The 26,571-nt window shown below is 42.9% G+C and overlaps 1 protein-coding gene across 1 annotated transcript; it reads right to left on the bottom strand.

Annotated features, from left to right (window-relative positions):
• Positions 1–430: 430 nt before the first annotated feature.
• On the bottom strand, positions 431–25,668 carry CLPTM1L (CLPTM1 like). The gene is made up of 17 exons (XM_081206432.1): positions 25,332–25,668; positions 21,772–21,872; positions 19,863–20,052; positions 17,954–18,099; positions 15,320–15,398; positions 14,062–14,179; positions 12,387–12,481; positions 10,777–10,861; positions 9,945–10,048; positions 9,628–9,693; positions 8,997–9,047; positions 8,081–8,163; positions 7,338–7,372; positions 5,434–5,489; positions 5,289–5,333; positions 4,244–4,359; positions 431–3,126 (listed from the first exon to the last, which is right to left on the bottom strand). The coding sequence occupies exons 1-17, from the start codon at positions 25,512–25,514 to the stop codon at positions 3,042–3,044; spliced, it is 1,638 nt and encodes a 545-aa protein (XP_081062558.1). The 5' UTR covers positions 25,515–25,668; the 3' UTR covers positions 431–3,041.
• Positions 25,669–26,571: the final 903 nt, after the last annotated feature.

Here is a 26,571-nt window from a genome sequence, read left to right as displayed (position 1 = left end):
GAGCGTCTGCACATGTGCGAGCGGCAAAATCCAGAAGTAATGCGTTCCGTTACTTCCGGGTTGCCGCGGAGCGCAACCCGAAAGCGCTCAACCTGAAGCACATTCAACCCGAGGTATGACACCCGCGTCCACTTCTGGATGTGAACGGGGCTCCAGAACGGATCCCATTTGCATCCAGAGGTACCACTGTACCAGTTTAAACAGTCATGGCTCCTCCTTCCCACAAAGAATGCTGGGAACTTTATTTTGTTAAGGGTGCTGAGAGTTGTTAGCAAAGCTTTATTTCCCTCACAGAGCTACAATTCCCCAAGTTTCCCCAGGAAGAGGGATTGTTCACAAGTATGAACATATGCATTTTTTAAATGAAACAGAATGTGAAGAGTACTCTTCAACAACGTAATGAGAACGTCAAGTAGAGACAACAAAAGCATACCCATAAACATTTATTTACATGGAATGAAGGAAACAAATATCATTGACTGGATGGGAGGCTAACCAGGTCTCTCTGAATTGACAGGACACTTTGATGTTCCCAAATACACTCCTCATTCAAGTTTAAAAATAAAACATGTTCATTTAAACCAAACAATGTTTGCACTGCAAATTATTCAGCTAATCACTGATATTCTGTACTTTTAGACACCAAACAGAAAAACAAACATGTGCTATTAATATTTCTGCCAAGAGGTTATTCTTTATAATTTGAAAACAATAAGAAGCTTCTACCAGTTTGAATTTATTGGAAATTTAGATTTATGGTCTACTTCTCCCATCAAGTACTCTTGGGGCCTGTGATTTTTTAGTAAGTGTTTAAATCTTTCCCCGTGAAATCCATGGGAATGAACTCTGACTGCTTTGTGCCCATATTTTAAGTTTACATTCAACTTAGTAGTACAACAATTTTATTAAGTTTACCGTAATTCTGAAAAAACAAAAGTTTTTTTAAAAAAAGAGATTACAAAGGCACTTGTTAGCACTTCAAAATATTACTACTTGCCAGGGAAACCACAGCAAGTAAGGAAGGAATGTTGAAATACAAAGCTACCCAAATGCAGAACTTCAGGGTTTTGGGAACGACTTCAGAAACTTTCAGCATCCAGATAAACTGAAAGCTGAAGACAAAAGGTGCACCTCTTTTAAGGCCCATTCATTTCAATGGGAGAGAATGCCTCCAATGAAAAAATAAGACTGAGAACTAATTGACTGCCAACATCCCCACCTCCCAGTTAAAAATATAAAAATATAGCAAGGGGGGGGGGAAGAGTCCTGAGGAACCAAAACAGATTTTTAAAGTATCCTGACACCCGAAACTATGCAACCTAATGTCGTCTGAGAGAATAAAGCACCAGTGCATCTTTGGATGCTGGAGTGCGGAACGAACATGCATATTCAACCATATTGAATGCAATACCTCTTAGTAATGAAGGTCACCATTAAGCATACTCAAGTCTCATTCAAGTCAATGGGCTTAAGCACACAAAGCGGGGAGCAGGCCCTATGCGCCAATCCATCGGATGGGGTGGGGGGATTAGGCCAACGTGCACACAGCGTCTCAATAAAAATAAAAATCCTAGAGTCCAAATTCCATGGAATTCACTGGAGATTAAAGCTCAAAAAGGACAGGTGGGATTGTAGCTCTACTAAATGTCATGCTGTGATACAAGTGAAGATCCTTTATAAGGCAGCTTCACTTGCATTTTGAACGTGCTCAAAATAAAGTGACTTAGTGACACTATTTGATTAGATCAACACATCCAAATTAAAAAAAATTAAAATGCAAAAGATTAAAACCCTGCAACACCCTCCCCCCCCCCAAGCAATGGCAACTGGAAAGTTCAATTCCTTTTCCAGCAGATTTGCAACAGAATCTCTTTACACTTCCCTTCTGATGTCTCTGTTTTCTATTAGGTGCTTTAAGCAACGTCTTCCCATCTTTATGCTATCTATGTCAATAAAGAAGAAAAAGGCCTAGTTTCCCTGCCGAAATACAATTGGCACAATAGTGTGTCATGCAAGTATGTATTTACATTTTGTTTTTTAAAAAAAGAGGTTTTTGACTACAACATAATGGCTCTCACCCTAGGAACGAAGATCCAGTTTGGAAGGAATGAAGAAATACTAACTCTAGGGTTGAAGGACAACATTTTGCCCACTGTACAAAAAAACCCAAAACAACTGAATACTATTTGTTGCATGTGCTCAGTTGGACTTATGCCAATAAGCCTTTGTTGTTTTAAAAAATGCATTTTAAAAAGTTACAAGCTTTCTGTGTCCAGTGCTGTCTTAGAACTGTTTGGTACATACATGTTAAAGTGCATGCCTTTGTATATTGACAATATTTCAGCAACCATGCCCAATTCTGCTATGATAACATGTTCCACTGTGAGAAGCATAGCTGTCATCTCAATCTAAAAGATGAGATGTTCATGGTGGAGGAGGTGATACAAAACAAGGAGTGCAATCCAGTCAAGCAAACTTTTTTTTAAGTCCACATGATTTCAACGCGTGAGATAAAAATGCACTGAAATCTCTTGCACTGAAATCAGGGTCTTGGATTTGACTGGATCATGCCCAGGGATGGGCCCAATCGAGTACAAAAGCATTTTATTGGACGGTTTGAAGGTCACATACTGGCCTCCTCCCCACTTTTGTTACCCTTTTGTAGTTATTCACAGTATACTTCTATTTCTCACAGGCCTTTAAATGCATACAACCACACTGCCGGATACTGGAGGGTCGAAGACATTAAAGCAGGACAGACACAAATATTTATGCAGAAACTTCCACAGAAATTCAAAATGTTAATCATTTGAGTGAAACCTGGCAGAAATATTGGCAGACTTCTTGAACACAAAAAAACAACAACAGCAAAGATAGATCCAAAGGCAATCAAAACATATTTTGGCAATGCAGATGATATTTTGTCCATGAAGTTCTGTCACAAGCTTTGAAGAATACTCTTTTGCTTTGCTGCTTCTTAAAAGCCAGACAACATTATGCAGCCAGTATCAGTCCAAAGAGACTCCTAGAGTTATCCTAAGTTATTCTTTGTGGGGCTTTCTTTTCGGCTTCTCTTCGTAAGATTCTCCATATTCATTCACTCTGCTCTTATCCACAGGATAAAGCCTTGCAGATAAAAAGAAACAGTTAATATTTCCTTTAAGAAAAGTCTCCACAGGGTCACACTTTTGCCACCTTTAATTGGTAGTTTTTCATGCATCAACGCCAGAATATCCTTCCTTGCAAATACCATCATAATGCTAATTATTACTATTCTTTTCAGCAACAAGGTCTGTCAACGTATGTTGAATGATACTTGTGAAATCCTGATACTACTTTTATATATGGGTTGCCAATTGTTGAGTGGATCTTGCCCTCGTCCTGTTTTCCATACCCTCTGTTGCCCATCTCTATTAGACTGTACACTTGCAGACAGGGATTTCCTTCTACTTTTTTTTACTGCACATAATTGATTTTTGGGGAGACTAAAATGAAAAAATGAAAGCTTCCAGCTTGCAACAGATAACACAGTGGTTCCCAAACTCTTGAACCCAGAGATGGCTTGAAAATTACTGAGAGTCGTGGTGGACCACTTTTAAGATTTCTCTGCCTGTTGTAGCTATTGTAATGTGCTGGAGCTTGGTGCTGTATGATCTTCAGTTGCACTTTTATTACTCTTTTTATTTCTTATGTATCGCATTTCATTGTGCTCCATAAAATTCAAACGGTGAGACAATAAAATACAACGTAACAAATAAAAATAGCCCTTAGAATACTATTAAAATCCATATGAATATTTCATGTGATGGATGTGCAGTTTCCCATCTCCAATCACAAATCCACAGAGAAGCTATGAACCACCTGAATGAAGCTTGAGGATCACCGGTGGTCCCAGACCAGTTTTGGGAACCTCTGCTGTAGTGTGACTAAGAAACAGAAGACATCATAGGTTTATGTGAACAGGGGCAGGTTTGATACTTAATGGCTGGGGTGAGCAGGAAGCATAAGTAGCGCCATGACTATAGCATTTTTACCACATGTAAACATAGTTAAGAGATGGAGAGTATATCCTTCAGGATTCTAAATTCCTCCCAGCTCCTTATCTGTTCTTCAGTATTCCCCTTTAACCAGAATTTGAGGGCCATTTTTCTCAACACAGCTTGATATACAGAACTAAGATCTGCCTTTTTTTGACAAAATGGCAAAACATTAACAAAAAAAAAGTTATAAGAGGAACTCATACCATCTTTGGTAAAGGTAGACCAGGAACACCACGTCATCTCTAAAACATGCCAGCCGATGAGATGTTGGCATTGTGATGATAAATGCAAAAATATCGTCAATGAAAGTGTTGAATGCCTGGAGAAAATAATGCACAAGGTGAACACAGCATACGTAGCAGAACATCAATCAAGTGTTGTTCCCAGCAAACCAAGCTTTCAACCAAATCATCCATTCTTCATCATACAATATTTAAACAGAGTTTCTGAAGCTAAAAAGGTATCTCAGAAATTGGGGGTGTAGCCCACCTCGTCTAGTCTCCCAGTGAACCTTAAAAGAGCAACTCACTGCACATGAACTGAAAACTAGCATGTATTTTTTGTGGTGGGGGTGGGGAGGTAGTCAGAGTCCTGAACTCATCTGCAGAGGCAAGCAGGAGCTCAGTCTACACAGTTTTTTATGACTGGGAACCGGTAATAAAAAGGGCCCTTAAAAATTGTGGGGAGAAACTGGTTAGACAGAGATAAGAACTATAACCCTCAGTAGCAGCTGGAACAGTTTTAATGCTTTTTTTTTTTTTTTTGATATGCAGACCAGGATCTAGACTTCAGGCCTACCTAACTTGTGACCCATCAAGCTAAATGCAGTTTAACAACCACATCTTATACCCCACAAGGGACCACTGACAAATAATAATGTAGTGGTACCTTGAAAGTCGAATGGAATCCATTCCGGAAGTCTGTTCGACTTCCAAAACATTCAGAAACCAAGGCACGGCTTCCGATTAGCTGCAAGACACTTCTGCAGCCAATCGGAAGCCGCGTCGGACGTTCAGGTTCCAAAGAACATTCGCAAACCGGAACACTCATTTCCAGGTTTGCGGCGTTCGGAAGTGAAGACATTCGGCTATAGAAGCGTTCTCAGCATTCCTCTCAACCACATTAAGAGTTTTGCTACATTGTTGGTGCATATTGTCTGGCCATAAACTACTGCTGATTTTCAACTAAATGATATTAACTGAGGGTCAGAACTATAAACCTTAGAACTGTCAAATGAACTTAACTTACTTTGTATGTGAATGCCTTCCAGGGCAGATGTGCAACAGATTTCATCTGGAAGAAACGAAACCACACATTCATATATACTAGCAGTAGTAAAGGAGGCCGGACAAAACAAAAAGATTAAGGTATTTTTTAAAACCTTCAGATTTACCTTATAATTTACAAATAGTTGAGGCAACATAAATAGAAATCCAAAAGCATATACTCCTGTTGGGGAAGAAAACATGAACTAGGTTTAATCATTAAAGAACAAAGCCTTAATGCCCTTAAAGCCTTTTATTTCTACCACATTTACATTATCAGGATACAATGACAACTGGTTAAACTCAGCTAAGAGATGGCAAAGCCCACGTTAAATAATTTTGTGATTCTCAAGGAACTTCTCAAAATGTCAACCACTAAACTGAGTTAACTGGTCTGGGAAATCAGGAAGGTTTAGCTCACATTGTCTAACGGAGGACCCTGTCACCCCGCAAATGAAAACAAGACTACTGGTACCTATCCATTTCTACGCTTGAAATGAAGCTAGGGTAATGTCACAGCTAAGAAATGGAAGGAAAATCCTATTCAGATCTACCCCCTGCAAAACTTTGGGGACCAGGCAAACTTAGGAAAGCTGCCATGTCATCAGGAACAACTCCCTGAAATGGGACAACAGCACTAGCCTACGTTGCAACGTTACTGTAAAAATAGTTGAGATGATACAAACAAAGCACATGGTACACTCTTGGCTGCTTTTGCATGCATGCTTATTTGGATATAAGTCCCAATGAATGCAGCAAGGCTTGCTCCCAAGTAAAAGTGCTCCATCTGTAATTAGCAGCCATTCCGCTTGGCCACAGCAAAGGGAGAGGTTAAGTCAGCCTAATCCACTCCTTGGTTCTTCCTCTCTCAGAACTGTCTCTCACAGTGGCTAATCCACCTGGCTGTTAAACGTTTATGTAACCCGAGAAGGAATTAACACCTTAATTGGCTGGGTTTCCTGTTCCTTGCACATCAACCCCCCCCCCAACGTGTCTGTAAGATCTGTTAGGGACAGTATTATTATTTTGTAATCTTGTACAGTGCCTTGGAAGATTTTAGGCGTTATATAATTGCTACGTATTCTTAGAGCAGACAACCAAAATTTTGTCTTGCTGCTTTCTACTCCAACTGTCAACTACAATCAAGAGGCGTTGCTAGTCCCGGATCTGCTCACTCTTTTTCTATTTATAACAAGCTGCTACAGAGTAATGTGCAAAGCCACCCATGTGTTCCTCTAACAAAGAAAGCTGATGTCCTGTGTCCAGACACTTTGGACATGTCTGCAGGATGAACTGGAGAAACAGAATGGACTACCTAAAGCAAGATATAGTATGAAACCCAAAGTTATACATTCTTTCTGTCGTAAGCTCCTGCTTCTGTTAAGCCAAGTAGTTCAAGGCACCAGCACAGGCATTTGAATAAAAATGATTTTAAGTTAGGTGTGTGGGTAACCCTTTGGCTCTCCAGATGTTGCTGAACTACAACTCCCATCAGGCGCAGCAAGCCAGATGTTATGGGAGTTGTAGTTCAGCACCATCAGGAGGGCCAGAAGTTCTCCATCTCTGTTCTAGGGGAACCAGGGATAGCTGGATGTACTGTACTGCATGTGTAACAGTCACCTTCATGGGGCATATTTCTGGGGGCTCAGCCACTGCTCAATGATGCTGACCCCCCAGCTCTTGCCAGGGCCAGCTCTTGCTGTATAGCACAACTTCAGAACTACTGAACCTATCACATCTGAGCGCTCCCCAATGTAAAGAACACCATGCAGTCAGAGAGTAGCCTCTGGTTCTAGTTAACCCTTCTGCCAGACACCCTACTATACTACTTGGAGGGTGCAACTTTTGTTCTTTTAACTTGAGAAAACATTCAGTTCTGTGATTTCTACCCAGCCCAGCGAGTTTCACCACAGGCGATTATAATGACACAACTTTCCACAAATACTACCGTTTTTAAGAATAACTTCACTCTGCAATCATATTTTTAGAGAACTAGACTTCAACAAAACACATAAAACAGATCCATACTTACCATTGACAAAGCTGTTAATTAACCATGAATACCAGCTATAAGGGGGCGATAAAAAGAATATTTGCATTAAATTAATAAAAACAACATTATCTGCTGTTTTATTTCCTTCCTTCCTTCCAAAAACAAAACAAAACCCACACCAGCACAATACAACCCCTCTTCCCCCGCCTTTCTGTTTCCTCTATGCTTTAACACAGTGTTTCTCAAACTTGGGTCCCCCACTGTTGTTGGACCACAACTCCCATCATCCCTAATGATGAGCTACCTAGGGATGATGGGAGTTGTAGTCCAACAGCAGCTGGGGACCCAAGTTTGAGAACGACTGCTTAACATAAGAAAGCACAGGTGTACATGTAACTCGCATCTCATGCTTATTTTACTTATGCGACCGCAGCTCTCCACCAACTACTGCTTGCCTTCAAGTCATAATCAGAAGCTACACTTTGTGAAGTGGTTTTGTAGCATGCTCCTAATGGCCAAACCATTATTTTGATGCAAGCTCTGAGCCGGAGCACTATAGTACCGTGAGGATCTTCTCATCTCAAACTGGTCAAGCATAAATTCTTTGCTACATTAACTAAAGAGAACTCATAAAACAAGGCAGACATTTAGCCACCAGGATAACATTTCCAAACCATTTGCCTTCTTTGACTTTGCAGTATTATAAGTCATTGGCTCAAGGCTATGCACCAGACATTTTAAGCAGTAATTTCAGGTTTCTGAAATAATTCACAGCACCTTACCTTTTGTATTTGATATTAAGCAATGAATAAATTGCACCTCCAATACACAATGGGTATAGTAAATATGATAAGTATTTCATAGCCTGAAAAAGAAAACATTTTTTGGGTGAACTTTACTCCTATATTACTACCTTTTGTCCATTGAGCTCTAGGTGGAATAAATGGATTTCCCCACTGTTATTTTCACGACTGTATCATACAGGTTAGGCTGAGAGATGGTGGCTGATCGAAGGTTACCTAGGATTGGACACAGGGTTCTGTGGTTCCAAACCACCCACTAAACCACACTGGCTTTCATTACGTTGAAAGTTAATACTTGGAAGTCCATACTAGGAAAGGGCAGAGTCTTCAACAGACGAAATGTCCAGGAGCCATTCCAACTCTTGCCTCTGCCCTCAGTACACAATGGAATTTTGTGACACACACATGAAAATGGATCAGGAGGCAGAACGGTCATTTCTAAAACTCAAAACCATTTTCCCACTAATGTAGCATAGACTTTACACGAACACCCACATTGCAGCTTCAAACTATATTTGCAGAAAGATCAATCCGTACGTGATTCCTTACAGACCTTTCAATTCAACAGCATGTATTAAACCACTAGGGAGTTCAAAATCTGGAGCGCAATGCCATTCGTTTGACAACACTAGTTCTCATTCCTGCCCACCTTTGACCTGTTGTCTCCATTTTTATACAGAGCCTGGCAAGGCTCTATATCAGTTCTTTTCTTACTAAGAAATTCCACAACAACTATTTTCTACTCAGTTTTGGTCTACTACATCATGCATCTGAGAAAGTGGCCCTGAGCCCATGAAAACATATGCTATAAAAAAATAATAACTGTTAAAATGCGACAATACTTTGCTATCCCTCTGGGTATTAAACTAAATGTTATGTTGCAGATTTCTCTTACCTGGGTATCATACTCCTCAGTTTTCTTCTCAGACTCAGAAAATGCACCAAACTGTATAAAATATAGGAACAGAAGCGATCAGGTTGACCATATGCCCTACTGTTTTGATAAGAAGGGCTAATTTTAAAAAATGCAATGGAGAAAGAAGTGCACAAACCACTTTACGTATTTTACGTAGAACAGATGGAAAAGATTTAGGAATGAAATCCAAGGCTGCCATTCAGTGCCCCACAACCTCCCAAAATCTGTTCTGGAGGATTGGGTGATCCCAATCATTGCTAATTCAAAGCAATGCCACCATTGCTAATTCAAAGCAATAACCCCAAGTAGCAGAAACAGGTTAAGGAATCTCATGCTGTGGGCAAGCAGAAGCTTTGAGGGCTGGAATTCAGAGTAGAAAAATGGGCGGGGGGGGGGGGTGGAGTCGGGAGAAATGCTGCTGTTCTGATCCAATCTGGAATTCTCCATTGCAGGCGTCAAGAAAAATAACAGTGCTAGGAGACGTAATCCTAGATCTTTTACATTATACATTGTTTGGACCTTAGTGGCATAGTATGCTATGACTCTGGAAGAAAAAACGGTTCAAATGAAGCAAGACGATTTCTATACAAACAGTTAAAAAGTAATTTACCTTCACTGCTGGCACCAGGCCATTCCATTCAATTGTCATTTTCAATGCCTTCTTCACTTTCCAAAGCTGGAAGGCAAAAACATTACTTTAGTATCTTCACGTATTGTTTTATTAACTAATTTCAGTTTTCACACTGTTAACAGCCGCTGTCAGAAATGAGTCAACGGGCTACAAAGTGGTTAAAATGCCAAATTCATTTTGAATGAAGCTGGTTTTGACCTCCTGAAATATACTGGATGAAATCGGTTTAAATCCACATAAAGCTACTTTGAGGATATGGCTGCCTGGGCTCATATGAAACATGTGTGGCAACTCACCTCAATCACTGCCCCGATACCGGCTGGAATCAGCACCAACAAGCTTGTTTGTTCATCCAACAGGAAAAGAAATATTATCACAGTACTGAAGCATCGCCAAAGCACTGCATGGAAGAAATTCACATGAGGACACTTGTGAGAGTTTTAAAATACTGCATTTCCCGAGTTTAGAGAACCCTACACCCAACTTTACTGAAAAGTGGCATTCATCTGTTTTAATAGTTGCATTCCTACATATAACTGGCTCCAGGTCTACAGAGCCCTAGGCAAAGTATCATCAGGGGCTCTGTCCAGAGACAGCTTGCCAAGCAGAGTGGGCAGCAGAGGAATCGGTGGCAACAGCAGGAGTGGCACAGGAAGGTGAACAGCATGGGAACTGCCATTTCAATCTCCCTGAGAGTGCACAACATCAGAGACACTGAAGACAGATTAAACAGGCATGTTTATAGCCAACTGGTACACCTTTCAGTGCTGAGCGACAAGGGAAAAAAATTCTAAATCAACAGAGCTGCCTAAACTGGGCCAGGCCTTAAAAAAGATTCTTCCTTTTTCCATCAGTGCTGAGAAGAGCAACAGAACCCTTTACAACCCCTTCCCAATGCACTAGAACTCTGGAGGGATGCTATATCGAGGGAACTGTGCAGAGATTAAAATGATAGCAGCCCTTGCTTTAGCCACTTGGCACTTGTTTCAACACCGATAGGCAAGCGGAATAAATGTAACAGGGTCCGGCCACACCAGTAAGGGTAGGCCTTGCTGGGACACCGCATTTCTCCACCTTCGGCTTTGGCAACCATGAAAAGATGGCACAGAAAACTCACACATTCCATACCTGCTTTTGTAGACATGCCAATCATGCTCTTCTTCTTCTTCCAGAAGCTGATGTCATTTTTGAATGCAAGGAAATCAAAGAGAAGCTGCAAATACCAAGATGCCATTAGATTAGAACCAACCAAAAGAGAGCAGCACAATTACGTTTCTACAGTTGGTAAAGTCTTGCAGGCACTACAACTACCAGGCCATGGCATTTTGAGGGCCACAAGTTCCTCATCCCTTGTCTAGATCAGTGTTTCCCAACCACTGTTCCGCGGCACACTAGTGTGCCGCGAGATGTTGCCTGGTGTGCCGCGAGATGTTGCCTGGAGGGAGGCGGGCGAGTCGGGCGGCGAGAGGCGGGGCGGCGGCGGCAAGGGGCGGCCGCCCAGCGCGGGGCTCTCGCTGTCTGCCTGCCTGGCTGCCTGCGAGCTCGGCGGGCAGCGCCTCCGTCCGCAGCGCCCGCCTCGCGGCTCTCATTCCCTGCCCCTGCCAAAGCTCACCCAGCCAAGCCGCGCTCTCCTTCCTGCCTCGCTTTGCTGCCTCCTCCCCCCCCACCCCCAAAGCTTGGAGGTTCCCCGGCAAGGGGGAGGGGGAAAAATTGAAACTTACATTTTCGTGCGTCCCTCCCGGCGTGACGCTGCGCGCTGACGTCACGGGGCTGTAATGGTGGTGTGCCTCGAGATTTTTTTCATCAAACAAGTGTGCCTTTGCCCAAAAAAGGTTGGGAAACACTGGTCTAGATGACCATGTGAGCCCACCTCTGTTTTCAGTTTCTGCCTGGCAATGTCTATCCACTTCCATACTGCAGGAAACAATACAGCGGACCTGCAACTTGCTAGGAGGACCAACAGCTTGAGTTGGTACAGTGGAACCTCGGTTCTTGAATGGCTCCATTATCATACATTTCAGTTCCCGAATGTTCAGGTCTGTGGAACCCAGCACTGGCAACACCTTACAATTAAGAGTGGGCAAACCAATAGAAAACCCTTCCTCATGTCCATCTCCTCTCAAGTAATCAGTCAGAGGTTCTAATGCTACAAAACCCCAGCACACACCACAATGTAGATCAGCTGCTAAAAGCCTGTGATATGAAAAAAAACTCAATTTGCATTACATTTTTTCTTAATCTGTAATTATATTTACAGATGAATCAGGCAAACTAGCTAATTCTGCAAGCTTCTCCCTCCAGTCAGGGTTCTAACCATCTCTCTTAATTAACACTGGCATTCCAAAGCAATTTCCAGAGACTTGGAGGCCAAGACAAATAAACTTATGCAGCCTTGTGAAACATGTCAAATCATTATTAGCTACATTTTCATTCTTCCTTCCTTCCTAAGAAACTCAGGGCATTGTTTTGGTTTCACAACTACCCTGTGAGGTAAGTAAGGTAGGAAGAGAAATCATGCCTGAGGCTGAGATTTGTGACTGTGTGTATTTCAATCTCATATCTAGCATTCTAGCCACCAACCCAGCATCTCTCTATCCCTGTCTTAATTTGAACAGAGCCTCAAACAGAACCAGCACTGTTCTAAATAGGAGCTTGGAGTAAGCCAACAGAATTTCATAATTATTAGATACACTGTCAGACAGCAACGATCAGTGCTTAAATATCCACAATTCACTTACATGGAATGCTGCTACAAAGAATGTCAAAGCAAGAAAATAGAGGTTGGTATCCACAAAAATCCCCTTTACTTCATCAGCATCTTTTTCGGAAAAGCCTAGAAGAATGAAGTGGACAGGACATGGGCTTACAAGCAAGCTGAAGAAGAAGTCCCAAGCATTCTAAATATAGTTCAAATATGAGAAGATCAAACACACACTTTCTCTTCCTTTACATCCTTGGGCAAACAGAATGGAAGCACAATATATATGAATAATTAGACAGGTGTCGTCTATTGATGGAGGACATACAACTCAGCTTATGATTTATGTGCAGATGGCCCTGGTTGAATCTCTGGCAATCTCTAGTTGAAAGAATACAGGTAGCAGGACTGGGAAAGAATTCTGCATGAGATCTTGGGGAGTAAAAAATGCTGGGCTGGATGGGCCAATGGCATGACTCAGTATGAGGCAAATTACTGGGTTATCAACAAGACTTTAGAAAAGCGAAACGTCTGCAAATCATAGGTTTTTATTGGCATTATATTCTGTAATGCACTATACAATGTATTCAACATTGCCCAAAATTCTAGTGTGTGTTAAAAGCTGACTGAAGAGGCACACATACATGGGTCCAACCCACCTCAAACTGAAGAACTATATTGCCTTTGAACCTCATCCATTGTGGACACTTGGTTACATAAAACAAGATCCAAATCACAACATTGCCAATATTCATGCACTGCACACACAATACCTGGGGAGGTTGCAAGGCTGAATACCTTCTCACGAAGGTATTGTTTTACAAACGAAACAAGCATATAGGGAACCAACTGAGGCTTCAACTATTATTCTCAACATCTCTACCACTTTCAGAATTGTTTGTTCACATGCAGTCTGAAGTGGTACACACCAGGAACAGTTTCACCACTACATCAGCCCTGTGTGCATGTGTGAACAAAAGAGACCGGGGGGGGGGGGGAGACGGGACAATTTGGATAGTTCTAGACAAGTGGGGGGGGGGGGGACACCTGCAAATGCTGCTTCACTCCGAGCCCCTGGCCAATAGTCAGGGATGAGGGGAACTGGAGCCCCATCAACACCTCTAGATCCACAAGTTCTCCACTTCTGCTCTAGACTTCAAAATGGTGTCTTTAATCTTGAATGGTATGAATATTACACATCAACAGTAAGCTGGATTTGTGATCATCAATACTATTCTCACAGAAATATTCAACCCACTCCATAAACCCGGTGGAAACTGAAACTTACCGAACTGTAGGAAATTTAAAACTTATTTGCAGAAATATTGTAAAATTTTTGAATGCTGATGACATTGAAATGAATCGCAGGGGTTCTAGCAACAAGGTAAAATGTAAGATTGGATCAATAACAGATAAATTAACAGGAGATGAATTTGCTGAATTAATTTGTAAAAGGGATACAAGAACGGGAGACGTGAGGAAGTCGGGAAAATAAGTTAACTGAAGATGAGAAATTAAGAAAGAGGGAATTTTTGTTTCTTTTTATTATATGTGTTTTTTCTTTTTTCTTTTGTCGTGTTTAATGTTTGTATTTTTGTATTTTGTAATCTGTATTTTGTGATTTTGTATTTTCTGTGTTTGTATTTTTTCTGAATTTTCTTTTATTGTTAAAACTTAATAAAATATTTATATATATATAAAAAAATGAAACTTACCGAACTGCTGCAGGGAGTACACAGCATCTTGCATGTGGATCCAAAACCTCAGTTTCCCCAGGGAAATTTTATCATATGACACTGTAAGGGGAAGTTCTGTTGTAGAACGGTTTATAATCTGCATCGAGTTTGAAAACAAATAAATTAAGAATCACAAGATGAACACCGGCAACTATAAACTAGTTCAAGATTACGCCTTCTAAAAGGGCAACATCATACAGTGAGCTACTTACAAGAAAAAAGAAACATCTTTCTAAAAAAAAATACTGAAGTAGCAACATAACATTACAGATGTAGGGTGATTCTCAATAGTGTCTACATTCCACTCTTCCAGGTTATGCCACATACCACAATAGGTTCAGAGACAGATGGGACTTCCATAAGGTGCAATGTAGCCCTTTAACGCTCTTCCCCGGGAAGCCGAGCCAGGTGGATGTAGTACCAAGCACACTGCAAGTTCCTTGCCTAGAATAAGAGGCCTGCACTCTTCTCCCTTAGTGACATGGAGCTGTTAGAATTCCTGCTCTGTGATTGCAGTCATGGGATTGTTGTCTGTCACATGATGGTGTATGTTTTGACTCCACAGAGTGGGAAGTGACAGAGACAGGATGTTTGTGTTACTGTGTTCCGTGAAGTGGGACTGTTGTCCTTTGTCCTCTCTCTTTGCTGTCTGATGCTAGAGAGAGAGGGAGCCATGTTGCAGTACTCTGTGTGTATTTATATGTAAATAAAGTAGATTAGCCAAAATGCTGAGTTGCTGAGGTCTGTTACGCAAACTGCGCAACCCTAAGTGTGCCGATGTCTGTTGGCATCGGTCGCTGTGATGTTCAGGCTGACGGAAACTTTTGAAGCTCCCGAACGATCAACCAGGAGGGAGAGAACATGCCAGTCGGGCATGTGTCTCTGCCAGGGTCCTACTTGAGTATAGGACGAGCTCCTGACAGGAACTACCCTACGCTTCCCCAGGGTGCATATGCCATCCACTTCAGAGTCAAAGGGCAACAAGTCTGTGTGCCTTAGAAATCAGCAGGCACAGCAGAATTGTGCAAGGGCTACATGTACACAACGCAAAGAGGAGAGAAGGAAAAAGCGAAACGTTCTGTATTGTTCTACGAAGTTCCCATGCTACGTGTTGGAACTGCACAGCTAAAATGGGATGGCAAACCCCATTTTCAACTTACACTGCTGTAGCAGAAACAAAAAATTTTCATTGAGACAAACAATGATAAAAAATGTAAGATGGAATGCTGTAGCTCACCATTAAATCTTTCACTCTGTTGCTCAGCTGATCAATAAACAATATTGGAAGATAATGTACAGTCTTGCCCAACTGAACCCTAAGTTTTAAAACAGATATTGTTATGAATACAAATAATTCTATTTCAATGCAATAAACAAACAAACATTACTTTATGCATCTTAAAGTACAAAGCACATAGTCCAGTATCAGCTAAAATATTTCTGCCTAGAACCTAGATGAATAATCTTTACACCAAGCAAACACTCACTTGTTCAAGTTTTCTCAGAGAGAAATGAAACCCAAGTTCATTTAACATTACAATTTTTAGTCTGGATAACTGTCTGTGGAATTTGGGTGTCTCCTCTACTCAAATGAGCCTTACACAGAACAGTGCCAAGCTAGACAAAACCTCATTTTATGACCCAAGTGTGACGTATCATCTAGATTGCTAACCATGGGGGGGGGGGGAATTATAAGATGAGCAATATCTTGAAGCAATGGAATCTGACTCAAAACTATTTTGGGGTGACACACCAGGGTTGATTTTAACACATGCCTGTAAAAATTTACTTTGTGACAGCAAAGCATAGAATGAGTATCCACATTTTTAGCCCCAACATTTGAGATAGCTTAAGCAAAGGAGTGACGTGGCCAAGGCTACACAGCAAGCTTCATGGCTGAATGGAGAGTTGAACATACATCTTCCTGATCTAAGCCCAAAACACCAGACAGTCACTACTTTATCACGACATGCTTTAGAAAAGCCCCCAACCCATTAAAGTAAGTGCTCAAAGTCTAAGCCATTTGCTAGTTTTGCTCTTAAAATGAGGCCACTGGCACTACAGCTGCAGTAGAGAGTACCGGGATATTGAAAGTAAACATGTAAACCATGGGTAGACAAACTAAGGCCTGGGGGCCGGATCCGGCCCAATCACCTTCTAAATCTGGCCCATGGACGGTCCGGGAATCAGCATGTTTTTACATGAGTAGAATGTGTGCTTTTATTTAAAATGCATCTCTGGGTTATTTGTGGGGCCTGCCTGGTGTTTTTACATGAGTAGAATGTGTGCTTTTATTTAACAATAATAATAATAAACTTTTATTTATATCCGGCCCTCCGTGGCTGAAGTCGGGCTCGGGGCGGCTAACATCAAATATATAACATTGGTATAAAATCAAACAATAATTAAATTACCTCCTAAAAACAGGTCAGAATCAAATTAAAGTCTAATTAGATGGCTTCCCGCAGGGTTAGGGTTGGGAACAGTAAGTGCTCATTAGTAAGTGCTAATCAGGGAAAGAGACACATGTGGAAGACTGAACAAGGCAGAGTGACCTTTAACCTCACATATACAGCCAGAATCCCACTACAAATATATATATATATATATATATATTCATATTCCTTGGAGGTGCCCATGGAGCTGTAGGATCTCAAACTGACCTTGGGAGCCAGTCAAAGTTTGTAGTCATTACCAAACTTATTTTGAAGCAACAGGATCTTATCTCATTTTTAATATAGTTCTTCATGTTACAAAAGAGAAATACATACATAAGAATATAATATGGCGTTACTACCACCCTGAGATCTATGGGCATAGGGTGGAATACAAATTTAACAAATAATAATAATAACAATAAATAAATAAACTACCAAAAACTATCTCCTTTACAGAGACAAACATAACCCAGGCCCCACATTGCAAGGTACAATACAAAATGTGAAAATACAATTAACATAAACATAAGAAGCTATCAAAAGCAGCATCTCATCCATTACCCTGAGCTTCAGAGATCTCTGAAACCCTGTCTGAGGTCAGGGATGAATTCTGACGAGCCCTTGGGAGAACGCAAGATCAGGCAGATCTGCTCTTCCAGCGGATTTGTGTCCGGCACTAAAGGGCCCTTGCACCCACCACCAAACCCAACCACTCTCAACTTCCCAACATTTTATTTGTGAAAATCTTTCTGGATCATAAACTATCAGGGCAGTGTATGATGTTAAAACACTAAAAAGCATTAGATGTAGTAGAAAGGTTGGGCATAGAAAGGCAATTTTAATCTGTTTAAAATGCATCTCTGGGTTATTTGTGGGGCATAGGAATTCGTTCATTCCCCCTGCCCCCCAAAAATATAGTCCATCCCCCCCACAAGGTCTGAGGGACAGTGGACTGGCCCCCTGCTGAAAAAGTTTGCTGACCCCTGATGTAAACAGTGTTAGAAACTAAGATATGAATGGTAGGAGCTAAATGGCACCTTAAACCTAGGTTATGGGTGCAACAACAGAATGTCTAGGTGCACTTTTTTATAACAAGAATACAAAGCTGAAAACGAATGAACTGCAGCTAAAATATTATGTTCTCTTTTCACATGGTCTAGTCCTTCCCTTGCCTACCCCCAAATATTCTTAAGAGAGTCTCTTCTCCAGTATTCAGAGAGTAGCTGGAAGTGGGAAGGCAGAAAAAGGTCTTCCTTTCCTTCCATTCTGCGTTTTAAAACTGAAATCTTAGACACAGTACCGTGCCCAGAGCTCAGAAACTGCTCACACTAATGAAATTCCCTGTCGCAAATTGTGCCTAGAACAATGGGAGTTTCGAACATTTCCTGTATATTTTGGTAGAATTTTGGATTAGCAATTAAAAAAATACTTACATTTTCATGTATCTGTGCACATCAGCAGGGAGAGAGGATCCATCAAAGACAAAGTCTTCTACCATAACATTTAAGGTCAGCCTGGACCTCCAGTGTGAAACAGGCTCATCTAGAGCATAATTCTGCTTTTTCTCTGCTTCAATTTGCTGCTCAATAAAAAGAGACACAAAAGTTATTTCAGAAATCCAGGCTTTTTGGCAGAAATATTACAAAAAAGGTGACAGTATGGTCACGACTGCTTTCAAACTCTAATCTTCTGCTTTTCCATCTTTATGGAGCAGACATTACAATCTAATCTGAATAGTTAAGTAAAGCTTCCATTCCTCTCGCCAAACAAATCTCCTGGTGCCTTCATTACATAACTTTAGGTGCCAGGTGAAAATGTTTCCCTTTAACCATGCCTATTCTGTTGGTTGGCATTTCTTAGTGCAGAAAGTATTGACCTGATGTGTAGCAGGCACATCTTTCCTATTCTAAATAATTCAAGAGGGTTCTGGAAGCTTCTCTGTGTGAAATTAACAAGCAGAAGGTTCATGATATTTGGGTTATACCTTCAGAGAAGCTGAGTACAGCTCTTAAACTGATTCTGTTATCTCTTTCTGTCAAGGTCATGCTAACTATAATAAAAAGGCCAGAAGGAGCCTGGGTCTCACTCTCGTTCTGTCTCTCTTTCCTTCTAGTGTGGTGTTCTGTATATAGTGCTAAGGTTTAGTCTTGATAAGTTATTGTAAATTTAAGCTAGGTCTGCTGCGACTGGATTTCTTATGGACAGGGCCAATCCTGAATGTATTGGATTTGTGACCATTATGCTCATTTGCATTCAGTAGGAGTAAAGCTCTGCTGAATGAAATACAATTGCCTCTGGTCTATTTTTTGGGGGAATCCTGCAACGTGTTTAAGTTTTTACTCTGCTACCTGTACATTGGAATTCTACTCTGGATCAATATATGAGTAGAATACATGACATATACTATGGCCTTTTAAATGTGTTTGTGGGAGGAGGGCTATTGGTTTGTTTTTATTTTATCATGTATTTTGTATTCTCATTTTGAATTTTTATACTGTTAACCACCCTATGATATTTGGATGAAGGGCAGTATAACTATTTGATCAATAATAATAATGACAACAACAATAGCTTCAAAAATAGTGAGCAGAGTAACTAGGGATCTAATTGATTTGCAAGCAGGCACAGAGTTCAAAATGGTGGCTCAGAAATGTAAATCTAATCTATAAATATATACAATAGCAAAAAGCAAAATCACCAAACACCCACCAATCACACAGGATGTAACTACAGACTCAGCATCCAAGCAGGCCACCTCTTATTCAGAAGTCAGATTAACTCACATCACCCTCCCCGGTTGCGCCAATATTTTACCTAGGAGCAAGCCCACAAACCATTGCCCAGCGCGAGTGTCCTCACTCTCATCACACTCTGAAAGCGCAACCCAAAGAGTTCTCGGGGGCTCCACTGGGGTTGATGGGCCATCATGGCAGCCTCGAAACAGATAGGCTTCCCCCATAGAAAACAGCTACGACTGTAGCAAGGGTCTTACTATTTCTCTTTATGGGTGAGCCTAGGTAGCCAAACATTCTGGCTCATTTGGCAGTTATTGACATAAAATGTGCATTATGTACACTAAAACTCACCTGCAAATTCTACTGAAGGGCAAAGGTTTCCTTCTATGGCCAGTAACTGTCACTGCACTGCTTTCAGAGAAATGACTTGAGCATGTGCATTATCTAAGCACGCCCACTAGCAGGTAGAAAATAATTATGAATGTATTTAGTTTAGCAAAGTTTTCATGTGCGCAAGGTACCAACACAATTTTTACTTGGCAAATTATTCACTGGAAATACTGCAAAATGTCAGGAATCTCCAATAACAAAAAAGAAAGCCTCTCACCTGCGTGATAGATTCTCCTGTAAGAAGATTAATTTCTTCTGGTTTAGGGACCATATAAGTAGTCAGAGGGCTTACGATATGCACTTGCTTGCCATCATGCCAAGGCAGAATTCCAGCATGATGGAGAAATATGTAGGCATATAATGTCCCATTATTTCGTGTTTTCTTTGGTACTGAAACGTTAACTGTTCTGAAATTAAAATAAAGACATTAATTATACAAATAAAGTTTATGCTTTTTCTTCGTCATGAGATGCAATCGTTAGCAGTTCTGCCTCAACCAGGACTACTAGCGTTTTAGACACTTAAAGTGAGATACTCTGATACATTTAAAATTTTTAGATTAACTTTTAAATGTCTTTTAGTTGAATGGTGAAGTAACAGATTCATATTTCTGTTTGGAGTCTGACTGATTCCACATTCTTTTATTTTGTTCTAATGAAGCATTTCACATCTCCAGGAATTTTAACTGCCACATTTGATGATAGCACCAAATCTTCCTAAAGGCCATTTATATAGAAGACAAAATTTCCCCAAACAGGATTCTGTTCGCTTGCTGGTCTGCACACCAACCAGAACCCAATCATGGGACAGAAAACACCTCTTCCGTCTGTATGTCGGAACAGTGATAAGGAAGCTCACCTCTATGTTGTGCTTTTGAAGGGAGAAGTCACAGCACTTTCTCCTAAAAAAGCTAATTGGGAGGGGAAAGAAACTGTCCCTACTTTTTCCCATGGAAGTTTGTAGTGGAAGGGGAGGAAGTAAAAGTGGTTTCCTCCCAGTTTTGCTGGGCTTAGTTGGAGGCAGCAGCAAGGCAGAAACTCAACTCATAAGAGAGAAACTACTTCTTAGTTCCCCCCTCCAATCTTCCGTTGAGCAATGCAAGGATTTTTTCCCCTTTCCACTGAGGTTTTGCAGGAGGTGAAAGTAGCAAGTATGTTACCTGCATCTTCTGCAAAGGACCCTTCCTTCCTCAAGTTTTCTGCACACAGCACACACTCAAGGAAACGAAGGGAAGAGGGGCAACCACTTATGATGAATTTTGTTACTAAAGACTTCTGAATACTTACACCTACACCATGAACAAATCCTGCCCAGAAAATCAAAATAGATGGGCTTAGAACTTCAATCTAAGCACACTTATCTGGAGGTAAATCCCATTAATGAAAATTAGACTCACATCCTTCTTTTCAATTAGCATTCTAAAAATGGGCACAAGTCAGACAATTGTAAGCTACCGTATTTTTCGCTCTATAAGACGCACCAGACCACAAGACGCACCTAGTTTTTGGAGGAGGAAAACAAGAAAAATATATATTCTGAATCTCAGAAGCCAGAACAGCAAGAAGGATCGCTGTGCAGTGAAAGCAGCAATCCCTCTTCCTGTTTTGGCTTCTGGGATAGCTGCGCAGCCTGCATTCGCTCCATAAGACGCACACACATTTCCCCTTACTTTTTAGGAGGGAAAAAGTGAGTCTTATAGAGCAAAAAATACGGTACTTTGAAATAATCAGTAAAAGGCAGAATACACATGATTTAAACAAAGGGAGTAAAATAAAACTGTGACTTGGGGCATGATCTAGCCCAGTGGTTCCCAAATATTTCCCTCCATGGACCACTGGAAATCTACTGAGAATTTTGGCAGAGTGCTTGATAATTTCTCTGCCTCTTGTAGCAATTGTAATGCACTGTGCATATGCTGTGTGAATCTATTTTTACAGACGTGCCACAGACCACCTCAACTGCACACCACAAGTGGTCCACCATCCACAAGCTGGGAACCCCTGATCCAGCCGCAGTTCAAAAACTTCGAAGACGCCATCATTTCAATGCTAAACATTACAGCACATGCTTAACTCTTACGCTAAATACATGGGTCTTAAAAGAAAACTGTTCAAATCCATTAATACCTTTCAAACTTGGACTCGACGTCAAAGTTATCCACATTCAAAACCAGATCAATATTATTTTCAGTGCCTATGTTTGATCGCGTGGTCGTGTAAACGCTTAGCTGAAAGAGAAAAGGGACAGTCAATGCTTGCACAAATACTTCCGTCCACCATGTTGCTGTGCTGGGTGCTGATGAAAGTGGAACAGGCTGTGCTCCTGCCACCCCAAGCATTTATTCCCTTTATCTGCTGCCAATCCCCCCACCCCAAACTGAAGGCCAGCATGTTTTCAGCTTGCAACCCACATTGCCTTCGTGACATCTAAAACGCAGACGCCACTTGAAAGGGGCGTATGAGGCTGTCTGTGTCTGGACCATAGAGCTCTGGCTGGGATGCAGAAGGGAGGAAGTGGTCACATGCAGACTATGAAGCTCACTTGCCATGGAAGGTATGACAGCCCCAATGTTCATGAAGACCTTTTTATTTCAGCATTTTTCGTTGCTGACTAAAAATCAGCATCCCCCGCCATAATCTACTTTAACAATTTTATTGCTTTCATTGCTCACTTGTTATTTGTTTCATTAAAGTGATGCAACTCTTCTTGACCATCTCTTTTGGGATTAAAAGTTTGGGGTATGAGTCTTCTAATCTGACCATCATATATTGAACAGAGATAGATTCCCCACCTGTTCCAAGTTTATGAAGCACTGAGCAGGGATGGAAGTTGCCTGCTTCTGTAAACACCGTTTTTGGCCCCCTTTTCTAGTGCAGCTGCTTATGGAACTCCAGTGACCCACGTAGTGGTAGACCCATCAGTGGGTGGTGATGACAATTAAAGAGCATGGTGCTCCTTTCCAAATCTATAACTCTGCAGTCTAGTGCAGAATATACAAATCTGTTTCTTTCCATTCTCCTGCTTGAGACTTTCTGCTCCTGACAGGACAGTAGACTAATAAAACTGACAGGGCACAGAGAGCAGCATTCTACTTTACTGGGGAAACAGAGGAGGAACATACAAAACCTAAGCCTGCCATGTTGCTCATGGTCGTTCCTTCTCTCTCTTTCCCAGCTCCCAAGAGCCCACTACAGTGGAACAAAGTTACACTGTACAAGACTTTACAATGCACTGTAGATGAAAGGTGTTAATATGGTACAAGAAGACACAGACCATCCTTTTGACAGAAAAATACCTCGGGTTAAGTACTTAATTCGTTCCAGAGGTCCGTTCTTAACCTGAAACTGTTCTTAACCTGAAGCACCACTTTAGCTAATGGGGCTTCCCACTGCCGCCGCGCCGCCAGAGCACGATTTCTGTTCTCCTCCTGAAGCAAAGTTCTTAATCTGAAGCACTACTTCTGGGTTAGCGGAGTCTGTAACCTGAAGCATATGTAACCCGAGGCACCACTGTAATAATACTAGGAAATTGGGGTGCAAAGGCCTCATATCATTCTTACGCTGCCTAGGAATTTGAAATAACTCTTTATTAAAAACATAACTGAGAGTGGGTACTTTTATTTTTCAACAACCATAAGCTTAGCATTCATACAGCACTTTACAGAACACTTAAAGCTATTCACATGTATCTCGCTAATCCAGGCATAGGCAAACTCAGCCCTCCAGATGTTTTGGGACTACAACTCCCATCATCCCTGACCACTGGTCCTGTTAGCTAGGGATGATGGGAGTTGTAGTCCTAAAACATCTGGAGGGCCGAGTTTACCTATGCCTGCGCTAATCCTTAGAACTCTGATCAACAGCAACTTTTGCCAAATAAGAACTGAAAAAAGTAGGGTGGCCTTGGGCCAACTAGACTGCTGCTTAGTTGTATTGCCACAAGGCTGGTCAACAGGAAGGGGGTGGCAATCTGGCTCAAGGGTCTCTAGGTACTGATTCCTACACTTTTCAACAATCTTGCATAGTCAGCATCGTCACTCCATTTTGAAGAAGGGCAATGATGCCTGGCAAGAGCAATTTGCTCAAGGTTTTAATTATGAAGGGGGTTGGCAGCAGCAGCACTTCCTGGTTCACAGTGCAACGTCAGTCAAAGGATGGGAAAAAAGAAAGCAGGCAGAAGAGCTTACGTAGCACACCATGCTTCACTGGTCAGTTTGCAGCAGACCACCCAGCACTGTCCATTGGCTGCTCCAAGTTCCTTGCAAAGCATACTGTACCAGATGGGCCTTGGCCTAACCCAGGAAAAAGGGCTTCCTCATAACTTAGCAGAGGTTGGCTATATTAAAATGAGACCCTTGCTCTGAAAGTTCCACATTGGTTGGTTGAGAGTTTACTTACGTGCCGCTTTGCACAATGAGCTTCACCCACCTAAAGTGGCTTACAGCAAATCTTGAGGGGTAGGGAAGAATGCAGAGGCAGTGCAAATATACAATATGCCACAGTACAGATACTGTACGGGAGTGGGGGATTGTGATTAAAGAAGAAAAACCAGATTGTGCAATGCTGAAGTCCGCTCACACACAGCTGTCTATGCCTTTTAGGTGACGTGTCCCTCCCCAACTTGGCACCGAGTGGGTCAGGCGGGGAAGGGAATATGAACTTGCCTCTTAAAAGATTTAAAAAAATAAAAAATCATACGTTCTTCATTGTTGCAAACTGCTGACAGAAATATTTCTGTGATGCATAAACGCTCAAAGCAAACCAACCAACGAGGCCACTTGGGTAGCTCTGTTGGCGCTGAAAACACCACCAAGGTCGCAGGTTCTATCCCCCCTGCCTATTCCTGCATTGGGGGGGTTGGGCTAGATGATCCTCTGGGTCCCTTCCAAATCGACGATTTCTATGAACGAACCGACACCCCCAAATTGATTTCCCTCGGAAAGGAGATGGGAAGGAGAAAGGGGAGAACTTGTGGGGTTTTTATGCTTCCCTCCCACTCCTCTGGATTTCACTCCCCCCCCCCCCGCATGGTTGCAAAAACGCGGTGACACATTTCCATCATACAGTGGCGTATAATTACTCAAATAAATAAACAAACGAACAAACGGACTCCCCCACGCACCTGATTGCTCCTTCACTGTCCCCTCCCCCACCCACTGATTGCCCCCTTCCTCCCCCCACCCATTTATTGCACCCTCCCCCCCGCCCATTCATAGTCCCACTCCCCCATCCCTCCTCCTCTCCCACCTATTTACTGCCCCCTTCCTCCTCCCCCACCCGCCCACTCATTGCCCCACTCCCCCTTCTGTCCCCTCCCCCACCTATTTATTCCCCCTTCCTCCTCCCCCACCCATTCATTGCCCGCACCCCCTTCCCTGTCCCCTCCCCCACCTATTTATTGCCCCTTCCTCCCCCTCCCATTTATCTCCCCTCCCCCACCCATTCATTACTCCACACCCCCTTCCCTGTCCCCTCCCCCGCCTATTTACTGCCCCCTTCCTCCTCCCCCCGCCCATTCATTGCCCCACACCCCCTTCCCTCCCCCGCCTATTTCTTGCCCCCTTCCTCCTCCCCCCGCCCATTCCTTGCCCCCCACCCCCTTCCCTCCCCCGCCTATTTCTTGCCGCCTTCCTCCCCCCCGCCCACTGACTGCCCCCCTCCCTGCCCCCTCCCCCTCGGCGCCTCACCTGCAGCTTGGGCCTCCGCGCCAGGTAAGGCCTGATGCAGCCGTCGTTGGCGTCGTTGCCTCGGGCGGCCGCCAGGCAGGGCCGGGTGTGGACGATGCCGTACATCACCCAGCAGGTGTGCGCCACGTAGACGGCGAACAGCCCCACCGCCAGCCCCGTCAGCGAGCTGCGCCTCGGCAGCATCGCCCCCGAGAAGCGCCGCCGGCATCGACCGCCCGCACCACACGCGGAGGCCCCCCAAGGCAGGCGCCCAGCACCGGGAGCAACGCGGCCGCCGCCGTCGTCGCCGCCCCGGGAAACGGCAGGATCCGGCCCCGGCCCGCTTTCCGCCTCACGCTCGGAGCGCTCGCTCTCTTTCCCCTCAGCGGCGGGAGGCCGGTCGCGCTCCGCCCCGCGGCATGCCGGGAAGTGTAGTCCCGCCCAGGCCGTCGCCGGGTTCCTGTGGGGCGTGGCCTGTCTCGGGCTCCAGCGGGGAGGGCTTTTCGCGCCTTTCCCCTCCGCTCTCGGGATATTGGGGCGGAAGTCGGCGCTGCTGGCCCTTTAAAAACGCATCAAGTAGTATCACTGCAGATGGTGAGAGCACTCAGGACATTAAAATACGCCTGCTTCTTGGGAGAAAAGCAATGACAAACCTAGACAGCATCATAAAAAGCAGAGACATCACCTTGTCCAAAAAAGTCCGTATAGTTAAAGCCATGGTTTTCCCAGTAGTGATGTATGGAAGTGAGAGCTGGACCATAAAGAAGGCTGATCGCCGAAGAATTGATGCTTTTGAATTATGGTGCTGGAGTAGACTCTTGAGAGTCCCATGGACTGCAAGAAGATCAAACCTCTCCATTTTGAAGGAAATCAGCCCTGAGTGCTCACTGGAAGGACAGATCCTGAAGCTGAGACTCCAATACTTTGGCCACCTCATGAGAAGAGAAGACTCCCTGGAAAAGACCCTGATGTTGGGAAAGATGGAGGGCGCAAGGAGAAGGGGATGACAGAGGACGAGATGGTTGCATAGTGTTCTCGAAGCTACCAGCATGAGTTTGACCAAACTGCGGGAGGCAGTGGAAGACAGAAGTGCCTGGCGTGCTCTGGTCCATGGGGTCACGAAGAGTCAGACACGACTAAACAGCAAGAAGTATTAAATGCTCGCCCATGGGGGGGGTGAGAGGATTAGGTCGCACCAGGTGTTATTTCTTCCCTTTCCACCTGTGTGTCTGTGGACAAAGTTACGCCCATGCACATCTTG

This window comes from Podarcis bocagei (assembly GCF_964188305.1).
Source record: "Podarcis bocagei genome assembly, chromosome: 8".
NCBI classification, from domain to species: domain Eukaryota; kingdom Metazoa; phylum Chordata; class Lepidosauria; order Squamata; family Lacertidae; genus Podarcis; species Podarcis bocagei.
Note: the sequence above shows the minus strand (reverse complement) of the source record. Positions and strands in the feature narration are given on the sequence as shown.